The sequence below is a fragment of the Terrapene carolina genome, unplaced genomic scaffold, assembly GCF_002925995.2.
Source record: "Terrapene carolina triunguis isolate 2854851 unplaced genomic scaffold, T_m_triunguis-2.0 Scaffold58, whole genome shotgun sequence".
NCBI classification, from domain to species: domain Eukaryota; kingdom Metazoa; phylum Chordata; order Testudines; family Emydidae; genus Terrapene; species Terrapene triunguis.
Genome location: NW_020664409.1, coordinates 43,116,392 through 43,130,935, shown reverse-complemented (window position 1 = coordinate 43,130,935; position 14,544 = coordinate 43,116,392). Strand labels below are relative to the sequence as shown.

The 14,544-nt window shown below is 39.5% G+C and overlaps 1 protein-coding gene across 1 annotated transcript in view; it reads left to right on the top strand.

The window, feature by feature from the left end:
- Positions 1 to 14,544, top strand: part of PRKDC (protein kinase, DNA-activated, catalytic subunit) — a 144,685-nt gene that overhangs the window by 53,832 nt on the left and 76,309 nt on the right. The window contains exons 35-43 of the mRNA XM_026659498.2: positions 1,473 to 1,631; positions 2,113 to 2,316; positions 4,301 to 4,486; positions 5,464 to 5,568; positions 7,176 to 7,343; positions 8,441 to 8,568; positions 11,209 to 11,416; positions 12,868 to 13,046; positions 13,853 to 14,021. Of these exons, the coding sequence (XP_026515283.1) occupies positions 1,473 to 1,631; positions 2,113 to 2,316; positions 4,301 to 4,486; positions 5,464 to 5,568; positions 7,176 to 7,343; positions 8,441 to 8,568; positions 11,209 to 11,416; positions 12,868 to 13,046; positions 13,853 to 14,021 (1,506 nt within the window). The remainder of the gene's footprint in view (positions 1 to 1,472; positions 1,632 to 2,112; positions 2,317 to 4,300; positions 4,487 to 5,463; positions 5,569 to 7,175; positions 7,344 to 8,440; positions 8,569 to 11,208; positions 11,417 to 12,867; positions 13,047 to 13,852; positions 14,022 to 14,544) is intronic.

The window sequence follows — 14,544 nt, the reverse complement described above, 5'->3', positions numbered from 1 at the left end:
GGATTTTCCCGGACATGTTCGGCTTTTTGGGATTTCCCCCCGGACGGGGATTTGAATCCCAAAAAGCTGGACATATCCGGGAAAATCTGGACGTATGGTAACCCTATATAAGAGCTTTTCTAATGTGAAAGGCCATGAAGTCATGGGGAGTTGCTTGTGCAATAACCAATGGCAGAATAGGCCATAGCTAATTCTCAATTTCCCAGTGAAGTAGATCAATAAATAATATCCTTTTATAGATGAGAATACTCTGGCAGAGAAATTAAGTAACTTGTCCAAGGTAACACTAGGGAGTTGGTGTTGAAACTGGCATCTGAACTCGGGAGTTGCTGGTGCTCAGACTATACCTCCCCTAAATAAATGCTTTACATTGCACTCAATAAATACCAAACACTGGGGCACGAAAACAATAGAAGAGAATGGTGAAAAATCCCTTTATCTATGGCTCTGTACAATTGGGTGGTAAATTTGATAGTGTAGCTAAAAATCTGGCCACATGTGTATACCTTAATGTTCAAAATGGAGGTTATTTCAAGACAATATCTTATTCAGTTTCTGGGATAGAAGGGGAGCCTCTTTCCTTACATGCTGAAGTCACTAAGGAATGTTCCATTGGCTGAACAGATGCAGCACAAGGGGGCCTTGTTTAGCCTTTTGAGTCACAGGAAAGTAGGATAGAGAGAAGTTGTACAGATCAAACTTAGACCTTTATGGAGCCTTCGACGTATTTGTTGGGCTCCCTGTTACCAAGGTTCTGGAATTCATGTCATAGCCAGTCTCTACATCACTGTAGGTAAAGAAAGAGAGAAGCAAGATAAGTAGCAGCCATTCAGGATTGACAAAGACTCTGCTATTTGGTGAAGGATGCCACATTTATAATGTAACAATGTAAATGTTAAATTTTATGGAATTTTTGCCATTAACTTCTCCAAGGCCAGGATTTCACCCTATATGTTCAGATAAAAACCTGCAATAGTAGGACAGCATGTTGACTGGTGTCAGTGGTGCCCATGGATTATATGGGGCCCCCTTCAGGGCATCTATATTCTCATAAGATTTTCTGAATGTCCATACTAGTATTGCTCATCAGCTGTTCGTCATCTTAACCAGGAAGAGGTTCAGAAACCCTTAAAGACTTGAGTCCAAATTTTGGCTTAGTGAGTAATGATCCCCCAAATGGGCATCAGCTTATTCTGAAACCAAATGTTTATTCAAGTGTGGTTCACAGGAGCATGAATAGTCTGCATGACCGTCTGTGTGCAGGGACCATTGTCAGGTCAACAAGCTTGAAAAAACAGAGATCCTGCCCCAGAACCCCTGTGGTGCGCCTGACAAAGAACAGTTTTAAGGTGGTTTAATTTATTTATTTTTGGCAGCTAGGCAGAGCAATTTAATGTTTAAATTGTATTTTTCTCCTGCATTCATGAAGACTTACAGTAAAAGGCTTCCCCCCCACCCCCTACATCCTCTAGGGTTCGGGGCTCCATTTCACAGTTGGCTCTAAGCTTCTTTCAGTTGTTTATAAAAGCATTGCACCAGGAGATGAGAGGAAATCTCTTCCATCATTGGACATCAGCAGCAAGCGACTGGCTGATGGACTCCTGCAGCTGGCCTTTGCTTTTGGTGGCCAGGTAGGAGGATTACCTCTTCTGATTTACTGTCTCCAAGTCCATTTCTGTAGTACTGGGTTCTGGCATGTTTCCTGTTCTGATAGTTAATCTTAACTGTGCTGTCTTCAGGAACGTTGTAGAAGAAACTGGTCCATTTTTCTGTAACATGTATTTTTGGGACAGAAAATTATGTATGTGTACAGCATGCTGAATTTATAAAGTTCCCTCAACACTTCGAATCCAGAAGCCAGAGTTTGGCCATTGTTGAGTGCCAGTGGCAGAGGCAAATCTGGATTCTTTAGTAGCGGAAATATCCTGATACTGTTCTGGGGGTTGTGCTTTTTCCTTAAGTTTTAACATTTGTTTTCGTGTTATAAATATACGTACAACTATTTGAGAAGGTAGCTTTAAAAGAGTTTCTCTTGATTTTGTAGAAGACTAGTGACACTTAGTGACTTCAGTACCTCTGGACTGACCTCTCTTCTTGTGCCAATTCCCACAGTGTGAGGAGCTGGTAAGTCTCCTGTTGAACACAATGATGCTGTCTGTGCCACTATCAGGAACATCACAGAGGAGTCTGATCAGCTTCTCCCACGGAGAGTATTTCTACAGTTTGTTCTCAGAAACCATTAATCAAGAACTGCTGAAAGATCTGGATGTGGCCATACTTCAACTTATGAAATCATCTGTGGACAGCCCCAAAATGGTATTGGACCTTTTCTTCAAAAGGACACAGTCAGTTGAAAATGTCACATCCTCTCGAGTTACAAGAAACACCTTAGATGACTATAAATGAAAGATTAAGGGTTGGGAGGGGGGTGTTAAATTTTCTTTTTTCAGTGTTTCACTTTGTTGTGGAGTGTGTGTGTGTTGATACTTATTGATACTGCCTACTTCATGCACCATAGCAAGATGGCATAATTCCCATGCACTGCACTCTCACATACATGCTCTTCCCCAGGCCCCGTTAAAGGATGTCTGCCAATTAAAGAGGGTTTACTGGTAACACAGCAGCAGAGCTGATGTTTCTAAGATTGGGCTCAAGATCCCTGGTAAGGGCTAGGGACAGCAGAAGCCCATGGGAGGTGGGGATCTGTCTTCTTGGCCCAGATAGTGGTCCAGGGAATATAGTGACTGAAACCTGAGGAGCTGTGGCCTCTATCTGGGATCAAGGGGACAGATGATTCTTCTTTTTTGGGACTCCTCTACAGGTCCCTGGGAAGAATTTAGAAGTTGGAAGGCCTTATTTCAACGTTGCTGCTAAAGAGCCCAGCAGAGAGGTGGCAGAGCAGAGGGCTCAAGCATGTTTGCCAGTGTTGCTTTTGAGCCCACACACACTCTCTTGCAGAAAAATTCAGCAAGGAAGAAGACACCCCACTTAAAAATTAATCAAAGGAATTTTAAAAAATAGTTTGGATATGCCATTTAAAGGGTGTCTTATCTCAGACAATTTTTAAAATAATCAATCTGGTGGCATCACTTTAAATAGTTTCCAGTCATTAAAGCTGGTGTAAGCAGCAAAGAAGTGATTTTTTTCTAAAAGGCTGGCACTTGCATATTGATGCTTCTCCAATTTGCTGTGTGCGCAGAGCTATAATTGCTGTTAATCTGAAAACTGGATCTCTCGTATCTGGTAGATTGCTAAATATTCATATTCACACAGTTGTAGCTGGCAGCGGATGTTCTCTATAACACCTGCTTTTTAAATTCTCCACTTCTTTTATTTTTGAAAACTTCTTGTGGCTGGTTCATGCGCTAGAGGTCAGGGAGGCATGGTCAATTATTTTCCAAGACCAGATTCCTGCCTTCTCCTTTGTTAGAACTTGGAGATTTCTTTTTCAGGTTAGTGAGATTTTTCTTTTACAGTCTTATGTCCTCGCTTTTGAGGATTTGGGAAGAAAAATACCCATAGTTTAACTGTAATATTCTAAATCTGGTGGAATCCAAATATGATGATTATGTAGTCAAAAGTGCAAGTAATCCTTGCAGAGTAGGATGCAAAGTTCAGGTATAGTACTTAGTGATTTTGTTTTATTCTCTGATCACCTCATTTAGAAGAATTCTCTGTTTATGAAAACTGTGATCCCCTCCTGTTACACTCTCTGTCTTGGATTGCAAAGTTGAGGGAAGAGCAAAAAATGCTTGACTGTTACCATCTATGATACACCTTTATTCTTGGCTTCTCTGTGTACTTGCCAACAGAGATGTGTTTTTGATTTTATTTTTAAATGTTACTTCATTTGTATCTTAGGTCCATTCTAGATACTATTTTAAAATAAGAATTGGAGTTTATTAGGTTACTGTATCTGTCTCCCTCAAATATACTCCCTTTTCCCATGTTCACACAAACTTTAATAAACATGGGACAGAACTGCTGCACCATACATAGAATAAAACAGGAATGACTATGAGAGCAATTTGATTGTTAATGCTAGTATGTCCTTGTGGAAAATTAAAGTTAGCACTACTACTTAATGCACTGAAACTAATCCTCACTTGATCAAAATCACCTAGAGAATTTGGACCCAGTTCCCATTAAAAATAGTGGAAATTGGCTGTCCAAGTCTCCCAAACTAGTGATGCTTATTGTATGTAATCATCCATCCCAATGACCAGATATCATGATTACATTGAATTAAATGTTGTTACCATATGGAATACATGGATTTTTTATTTTTTCTTCATTTCAGGTGGGTACCATCCTGAATGGAATGTTAGATCAAAGCTTTAGAGAGCGTGCTGTACGCAAGCAGCAAGGAATGAAGTTGGTGACGGCAGTACTGAGAAACTGGATGAGACTTGACAGCTGGTGGGCCAAAGATTCTGCTCCAGAGAGCAAAATGGCTGTTTTGACACTGTTGGCTAAAGTTCTGCAGGTATATATTGTGTTTGGTAAAGTTAAAGCCACTTTAACAGCAATCTGTAAGAGCACTCCACATCTTGGAAGAGTGGCAGTGTTAGTTTTTGAAGGTTTGTTTGTTTGTCTTTGTTTATTTATTTATGTATTTATTTTTACTTTTATTGCTAGTTGCAGAATTTCAGTGTTTTCTGAATAATGAATACTAAGTATTAAAAAACCAAACAGGTTTTGGCAGGCAGAACTCTTGATTTCACTTTCCCATTTTTACTCCTGTGTCTGATGTTTTAGCTCTTCTTCTCCTTCATAACAAGAGTTGCTAATGGAAGGAGTAATCTTTGGGAAGCAAGCAGCCCCTGACGAGGTACTGCCCGTCTCATTGGCAGACAGACAATTCTTTTTGGAGTGGTTGTCCCCAGACCAAACCATTTCAGAAAACTATTCTGTCTGGAAGAACATCAACTTCTTTGCCTCTCCATTCCCTCACCTATTTGAGACACTTTTCCTCAGCTCACATCTTGAAGACAGAGCTTTTTTGACAACTTGTAAACCCATGCAAAATATCTAGGAAAAGAATCAGGATGATCTCCCCTATTCATCTTTTCATTTTCATTCTGTGGCTTGAGGTTTTTTACTGGAAGGTGTGTTTGAAAATATACAAAGTGGATTATCCTAATGGCTTAGCTGGTAATAGTGCAATGATCATAGGAGACCTAGTTTTGGGAAAGGGCTTAATATTGTTTTTCATTGGCCAGAAAAGCTCACAACATGTGATTCCCAACATTGTGATGGGTGGGAACTTTTGGATCCATGCTAAGAACACATGTAAAACCCAAACCCTCATCATATGCACATCTGCTGTCTACTGAAATTAATATCAGAAATGAATTATTCTTATGAAACTCTGAACAAAAATCATGGAAACTGTTTAACACAGATTCTTTTTATATATTAAATTTTTTTTATAAGTTTTAATTATTTTCTTTTCCTCTCCAGATTGACTCCTCAGTGTCTTTTAATACAAATCATGAGGCTTTCTCTGCTGTTTTTAATACATATACCAGCCTACTTATTGATCGGAATTTAGGTCTAAATCTAAAGGTAAGTTGTATTTTGTTTTGTTTTCCCCCAAGTTTGAATGCTAACACTGCTCAGGGATTAAAAAACAGTTTTAATTGGGTTACGTCACTAAGGGTACCTTTCTCTTCTCTTGCTTTTCATGATAACATAACAAATTTCCTTTTTTTCCTTGCCCTCCCATAGCTCAGCAAGCTAAAAATCACAAATTAATGTCATAATTTTTAGATGGTACATTTTTCTCAATCTTCCTTGTTTTTCCTTCTCTTTTTGATCATGTAGTTTTAGGAAAAGTCAATAATATGGAGATATTGATGTAGTTATAAACTCACTTAAAAATATAAGAGGAATATAGCTTGATTAGGGATATCATTTCTCTTTTGAACACTCTCTGTAGGGATTGAACCTGGGACCTTTCTATATAGAAGCATTAGTTTCCTACTGCTTGAGCTAAATACCAAACTCAAACTTCTATATGTAGTCAAGGCACTAGAGCAGGGACAAAGAACCACACTGTGTTAGCATGGGGTACAAAAGATGCTGGACTGAGAGCCCTGGCATCTTAAGTTCTCTGCCTACAGAAGTAGTACAGTATGGTTACTGCCAATGTTCCCTCTAATTTTTTACATCCATGTGCGGAATGAATTTTGTTATGTGCACCAATATGGAGGTGATGTGTGGTGGGAGTGGGGCCGAGGAGTTCGGAGTGTGTGTGGGGGCTCAAGGCTGGGGCAGAGGGTTGGAGTGTGGGGGTGAGGCATCTAGGCTGGGGCCGGGGATGAGGAGTTTGGGGTGTGAGAGGGGGCCCAGGGCTAGGGCAGAGGGTTGAGGTTTGGGGGTGAGGGCTCTGCCTGGGGGTGAGGGCTCTGGGGTGGGGCTGATGGGTTCAAGGTGTGGGAGGGGGCTCAGGGCTGGAGCAGAGGTTGGGGTGTGGGGGGGTGAGGGCTTCAGCTTGCGGTGTGGGCTCTGGGATGAGGGATTTGGGGTGCAGGCTGCCACGGGGCTGCAGCAGGGAAAGAGGAATTCCGCCAGCCCTCTCTCACCACCGGCAACAGTTCCAGGGGAGAGGCACCTCTCCCCTCCGGCAGCTCTGCACACCCCAACTTGCTCCCTTCCCTGCCCACCCCATAACTTTCTCCTCTCCAGGCCCCTGTGGCTGCGCACCTGCCAGCCGCGCTGCTTAGAAGGAACTTAGCTTACTCCCCTGCTAATGTGAGTCTGCCCTGAATTAGGCCGATTACTCTGGTGATTGCCTGTATGTTCATATTCAATTGAACTTGGACTTTCTGCTGTAGCTACCAAGAAGGGTATCAGTTAGTGCATTAGTAGTGGTGTTTTTCTGTGCTAGTAGACACTTGTTCACTAGAAAATGGACTGAGACTTATTCATTGTGTACATCAACCATGAAATATCCGTTGGAGGATAATTTTTGGTCATCTCTGACCAGGGCTTGATTTTGGACCAGCAGCTTAAAATATGGAAGGCTACATATTAACTCATTACCAACCAGCTGAGCTATCCACTCACCTAACTCTGCTACTGAAGAGTAACTTACAGTTTTTTCAATCTGATACATAGTTGGAGGGTGAAAAAGTTTTTTTCTAATTTGAAATAACCTCTATTTACTTCAGAGTCAAGCAGTGATTATTCTTCCATTCTTCACTAATCTGACTGGAGAAAGGATTAGTGAGCTTAAGAATGCTCTTGACCAACTGGTGGCTTTCAATTTCCCCATGAAGTCTGATGAGTTTCCAAAGGGAACCTTGAGGTACAATAACTATGTGGACTGCACTAAAAAGGTCAGTACTTGAGTATGTGTAAAGTGTTTAAAGGATAGCTCAGTGGTTTGAGCGTTGGCCTGCTAAACCCAGGGTTATGAGTTCAATCCTTGAGAGGGCCATTTAGGGATCTGGGGCAAAAAAAATTGGTCCTGCTAGTGAAGGCAGGGGACTGGACTTGATGACCTTTCAAGGTCCCTTCCAGTTCTATGAGATAGGTATATCTCCATTTATTATTATTATTATTATTTTATTAAGTGAATTTGTATGCAGAAACAATGCAGTTTATCGGTATGTTTGTCATCTTTGAGGAGATCGGATTGTTTTCTCTAAATCATTATTTAGTTCACCAATTTATCTTAATTTATTCTTGGTAGTTGGTGATTCCAAACATCAGAAATTAGGAATATAAATACAAGGTCCAGTTCTGCAAACCTTTACCCTTGTGAACAATCCTTATTCATACAAGTAGTCCTATTGACCTCTGTGGGATGACTCACAGGAGTAAGCTTTAAATTTAAAGGATAGGGCCCATGGTAATTCAATCTGAAAAAAGTCATATTTAAGCTAATACAGTTATCAGATTACTTTCTTTAAGAATATGTTGTGTCTGTATTAGGACAGAGCTAAATTGTATTCTCCATGGTCTAGACTGTGACTATTGAACCACATCCCTCTATAGGGGAGGTGCAGTGCAGAAAGGAATAATGGAGAGGCACAGTCTCTTCTCGGGCTGCTTCTTCCACACATGGTAGTGAGCATTTTGTCCATCCATCCATAAAGTGGAGCAAATAGCTGTCCCCAGTGTAGTAGTTCCATCCATGACCCTACCCCCAAAGTGCAGGAAACAGATGGAATTCTCTTGAATTAAGAGGGCTCTCTGACAGCTGCCACATCCCCCTACTCCTCAAAGAAAGAGGCTTTCTTTATCACTGGTGACTTTTTGGGGGGCAGGGGGGGATTCTCTTTCCTGACAAATGAAAATATATGAAATAAAAATACTCTCTTAAGCATGGCCCAGCAGCATCTGTTGCTGACCATTGTTAGAAATAGGATATCAGATCCGATGGACCATTGGTTTGATCCAGTATGGGCAACTCTTGTATTCTTTTTTCCAGTTTCTAGATGCACTAGAATTATCTCAGAGTCCAATGTTGTTACAATTGATGACAGAAATCCTCTGTAGGGACCACAGACACTTTATGGAGGACTTGTTTCAAACCAGTTTCAAAAGAATTTCCAGAAGGTGAGCTTGGGCTGTCATTTTTTGTTTTTCTGTGAAGTTTTACCTTGCCAATAGGTGCTGGACAGTAATCAAGTCCTGTTATGCAGACCATTATGGTTATGAGCATTATATTTCCAGCTGTACTTTTGAGGAGATAACTTGACAATCTGATACATAGTTGGAGGGTGAAAAAGTTTTTCTAATTTGAAATAACCTCTATTTACTTCAGAGTCAAGCAATTTCTTCCTGATCTCTCTTGAGCTATAACATTTCCTCCTGAAATTCTCCCAAAATATTTTAACCAGTATTTCCTGTAAAATACAAGTAAATGAGGTTCTGATTTCCAGATGACACTTCATGTATCTGGAAAAGTTTGCAAAGCCTTCACAGCTCAGTCTCTTCCAATACAATTCAAATCAAGATAATAATCTTGGAAAACATGCACCCGGGGATGTTCAGTTGATCTTCCAATTGTATATTTAACAGAGTTAACATTTTCCATAAGTAACTATCATGAAGACAACTAATAATTACTTCGTGCAAATTTATGGGGAATGAGTTTTACCAGGACAGTAAGACAGAATCATTTACAAAAAAAAAATGTGGTATTCAGAAAAGAGTGTGTTTTAAGATTATGTCCGCATTGAGAGTGTTAAGGTTTCCTGACTTGAAGTCTTCATTTATGTCCAGATTTCAGTTTTGTTTGTTTAGTTTTATATAATTATCCAGGATAACAGCCAATATGTCGCAAAACTACATCACTGACCAGCCAAAATTTACCATGTCAATAAGTGCTGGGCAGTAATCAAGTCCTTCTCTTTTCCTTCCTCTTTGGAGATCAAGTATGTCTCTTCAGTTGTCCAGAAAGCAAGAGACTGAATGAAGCATAGCTCCAACCCAGCTGACTCTTGAAAAGTTGTCCTTTTCAAAGAGTTCTAGTTTTCTCTCTTTGTGAATGATTTGGTGGGTGCATGAATGGGCTCAATTTTTTTATTTTTTATTTGCTATCTGCTTATTACCACATTTCTAGGTGATGTTCTGTACACATTATTAAAGATATAACTGAGTTTTTAATATACACAGAGGACCAGAGTCTAAATGCCTAGATGTTAAATACTGATAGCTATGTGTATCTTGAAAAATCTGATACTGTGCTTTTGCATAGTTAGGTCACCAAAGTATGTTTGGGCAGCTAACCTTCATGCCCAGGGATCAGACTCCGGTATTTGAGCCCTCTTTCCACATGTGATTGATGCTTATGCCATTGCTTACTTGCAGGCTGCTTCTGAAAATTAAGCAAAACTGGACAGGAGAATATAAATCCTGTTAAATATTTCTAAGAATTGTATATGGTGGTGGAATCTCCATCCTTAGAGGTTTTTAAGGCCCGGCTTGACAAAGCCCTGGCTGGGATGATTTAGTTGGGGTTGGTCCTGCTTTGAGCAGGGGATTGGACTAGATGACCTCCTGAGGTCTCTTTCAACCCTCATCTTCTGTGATTCTATATAACAAGCTTCCTATATCTAGGCTATTGGGTATTGGTTTCCTAGTTATAGGGTTTTAATGGTTTGGTGTTTCAAGTGCTCATGTGTGCAAGTACTATTTTGAATTTATATAATGGTCTTTTGTCCTGAAAGCTCCCAAAACACCTGAAAATTACATATGTACAAGAATTGTGTCATCTACCATTGAAATGCAGCTGTCTTTGGGATGAAATATGGCCTCCGTTTAATAGCACACAGCAGCACTGCACTATTGTTTGGTAGGAAGTGAAGAAAAGCATGGCATATATTGACAATGCAGGGGGGAGATCATGTAGACTGAATGTAATTATCCAATCTGGAATTGAGCTAAAATGCTGGGACTAATACTGTTCTGTAGAATGCCGTAGAATCTTTCATGACCACAATTGGTCTAGAGTTGGACCTCTCATTTATAAACCATCAGATAGCACCTCCACTAACCCAGTGCCTTCAAATGGCATGCTGTGGTGTTGGATTAACAATGACTGAAAAAGTATGCCTACGCTCCACGCTTCTTATGGTGTCATGTAGAGTACATACACGGCTCCCCTTCCTCTCCCCCCACAGCACAGGTATAAATAGCAGTGTAGATAGTGAGGCACTGCTTAGGCAATTAAAGACAAGCCTGGATATACTTGGTATGTACCTGGGTATATACTCTGTGTCTGACTCCAGCCAAAGCAGAGCCTCCCCAATCTGTTACTCCTGTACAATCTGCTATTTTTCCAGCCTTTCTCCACCACAGGGAGAGATTCCGGGCAGGATGAGGCAAGGGGGAGGTGCTGAAGCCTTTTCCTTTTGTCTCACCCTGCCAGAGCCTTTCATTGACACATGTAGCTACACACCGCAGTGTGGACACAGCCTTTTTAATGAGGAATATAGCTACATGTACCCTATATGCCACCGACAGCGGTGTGCAGTGTAGATGTAGCCAAAGAGCAGAATGCCACTTGCTGAATGACAAAAACTGCTTCCTGCAACACCTGGGTATCGTAGGTATCCCACTCCAGTTCTGACGACCTTGCTTACCATGTGAGATCCGCTGAGATTACAACCCAAGTTGATATGACTGCTGAAGAGAATCAAAAAGTAAATGTTGTGGAGTTGAAAATTTAAATGGAATTCTCATCCTCCTTAGGAGCAGCTGTGAAAAACAAGTGGTGCTGTTAGACACCGTGCACAAAATGTTCCAGAGTGAAGCCCTTCTTTCAAATGCCACTCGACAAGCCTTTGTGGATCGCTCTTTCCTCACCCTCTTGTTGCACTGCAGCTTGGATGCACTGAAAGATTTTTTTAGCAAGATTGTATTGGTAGCCATGGATACACTGAAGACCAGATTTACAAAGGTGAGCTTCATTTATGCTTTAAGGTTGGAACAAATCCTCTAAAATGCCAGTATTGTTCCGTTACAGAATATATTTTTCTTAACTAAAAATACAACATTCAAATAAAGATCATTTTTTTTCCAATTTTGAGTACATTATAGAGCACAAATTAAAGTCACTGGGAGTCTTTCCATTGACTTGAATGTGTGTTGGATCTGGCCTGAACATGTTGTTACAGTGAAATTAACATACAGTAACTTATGAAAAGAGAGAAGAAATGTCATCTGTGTATATACAGAGAGGCTTAAGTTCTTGTCAAAGGCAAAATCCTGCCCTAACCTTAACTGGGGTGTGTGCGTCTGTCTATAAGATATATTGTCTTACTGTACTCTTAAACGATATAAACTTGCACATTAATATGAAATGATGGTGATGGCTCCAAGTCTTATTTTGACTATTAGAAAAATGTTAGTACTTCCTGTGGTCAGAAATATGTATATTTTTTTTACAATTAAAAATCCTTACTGTTTTTATTTCAAAATACCAAAGTGCTGACCATCCTAGGGTGAAACTCCCATTGATTTCTTAGCAGACAGGATTTCACTTCTGGCTCCTATTTTATATTATCCTATCATGGTCCTATTTTTAAAAATTAAATATATAAATATGAAGGCTCATTGCAATACGAAAAAATAGAATTCTAAGCCTGTATTTCTTGTATTTCTCTCTGATATAAAAAGTTATAAATGCAGTTTATATTTAAGGCTTTTCTTTTTTTTGCTGCAGTGAGATTGCCATAAAATCTAAAGCTGTGGGTTGTGGAGCACTAATGATGATTAATGTCCTAGACATATTGCTTGATAAATATTTTTAATAATGTCTGTACTTACATAATATATCTTGGCCAAAGATCTGAGTGCTTTACAAACCTTTAAGTAACACTCCCAATACCCCTGTGAGGTGAGGAAGGACTGTTCTCCCCATTTTACAGATGGGGATGTGGGCACAGAGGTGGTGACTTGTCCAGGGTCATATGAGATATCTGTGGCACAAATGGAAATAGAACTTAGTTCGTCTGTTTCCTAATCTTCTATTTCTGCATTTATTTGTTCCTACACTATTGTGTACTGGTACTGCATTTTTTCAAAACCTTAGAGCTATATTTTGGATGATAATTGTTGAATATTGCATGCAGTCTATAAATATGTTTATGGAATCTTCAAAGAAATATTTAAGATGCACTCATTACATTTTAAATTAAAATTGACATTTTATTTTATCATGAAAAGTAGTTAGTGGCTGGATGTTTATTTTTAACATTATACAGTGAGACTTTTGATTTGGAATTTTAGTTTTAGAATATGGAAAAAAATAGAGTTTACTATAGTTTTCTACTGAGTAGCTTTTGGAGATACATTGCAAGGACAAAAGCTAAGTGATCTTTTCCTCTGTACGTGTTTTTTTGTTTTTAGTCAAATGAACCTGCTTTTGATACACAAGTCACCAAGAAAATGGGGTATTATAAGATTCTGGAAGTGATGTACTCCCGTCTCTCAAAAGAGGATATTTACTCCAAGGACTCTAGAATTAACCAGGCTTACCAGGGATCCACAAATGTAGAAGGAAATGAACTTACCAAGACACTAATAAAGTAAGGCTTTCTCATTGTTCCATAAACTTGTTTTCTACCGATTTGTCTGCGTGCCAGATATTTTTTATAAGTATGCGGTTTAAACCAAAAGTTCATCATATCCAAGGAAAAATTTAATTTGAAAACTGAGTTTTGGTTTAAACCACAGTATAAGGTGTTGAATTGAATTTATGTCTCGATGTGAGGATTTCTAAATATAGAAACTTGAGTACTTTTCTGTCAGAGTAGGAACCGCTTTTTTCATGGGTGTCTTTGTGACTGCTGGGGGTTTTGTTTGGTTTGTTTTTTAATGAAAGGTGTGAGATTCAGCATCTTTTAAAATGACTCAGTGGATTTCCCTTATCTTTTACTGTGGCTTATCACTGAAAGATTCTAGATCTTTCGTATAATTTTGCTGATCTCTAATGTAGCCAACCTGGCCTGTTCGCACATAATTTCCTATATAAGAGGCTTGTGAAAGTCTTCTATATGGGTTGAGAGCTGGTCTTTAAAATGTTCTCTGTCTGATTTCAAGTTGTCAAAGTATTCGATCCCTAGCACTGCCAATCACTGTGGAAATACCAGCTAATGTTTGGCTTCAGTAGTGCTGCTGATTCAATTTTAATAAAATATTTCTATGAGAAGACTTAAAGGCAAATTAATATTTGAGATGGTGCATTGAGATGGTGCATCAGTAGGCTGTGCTATGACATAGACTTCCATAGGCTTTGCATCTTTCTGTTGATTTTCATTGGCCTGTGGATTGGACTCTGTATGGCCTTCTAAAAAAGATTTTGACAATATTTTCTGGTCTGTTTTGTTTTAAGGTCATGCTATGATGCATTTACAGAAAACATGGCTGGTGAGAGTCAGCTGTTGGAGAAGAGGAGACAGTACCATTGTGCTGCATATAACTGTGCCATTGCTGTCATCAGTTGTGTCTTCACCGAAAGTAAATTCTATCAAGGTTTTCTCTTCACAGAAAAACCAGAAAAGGTGAGATTTAATGAGGAGGCTACTGTCATGTCAAAGGTCTGCAGGGTCCATACAGCATATTTTGGACACTAACTGAAAGTTTGTACTTTGAACCCAAGAACTGACCCTATATAACGCAAATTGTTATGTAAGAAACTGATGAAAGAGGAAACAAGCAGGGAGGTAATTCTTGCGCTCTAGTCCGCGCTGATTAGACCTCAACTGGAATACTGTGTCCAGTTCTGGGCACCACATTTCAGGAAAGATGTTGACAAATTGGAGAAAGTCCAGAGAAGAGCAACAAAAATGATTAAAGGTCTAGTAAACATGACCTATGAGGGAAGATTGAAAAAAATTGGGTTTGTTTAGTCTGGAGAAGAGAAGACTGAGGGAGGGGACAGAATATCAGTTTTCTAGTACATAAAAGGTTGTTACAAGGAGGAGGGTGAAAAATTGTTCTTGTTAATCTCAGAGTATTGGACAAGAAGCAATGGGCTTAAATTGCAGCAAGGGAAGTTTAGGTTGGACATTAGGAAAAACTTCC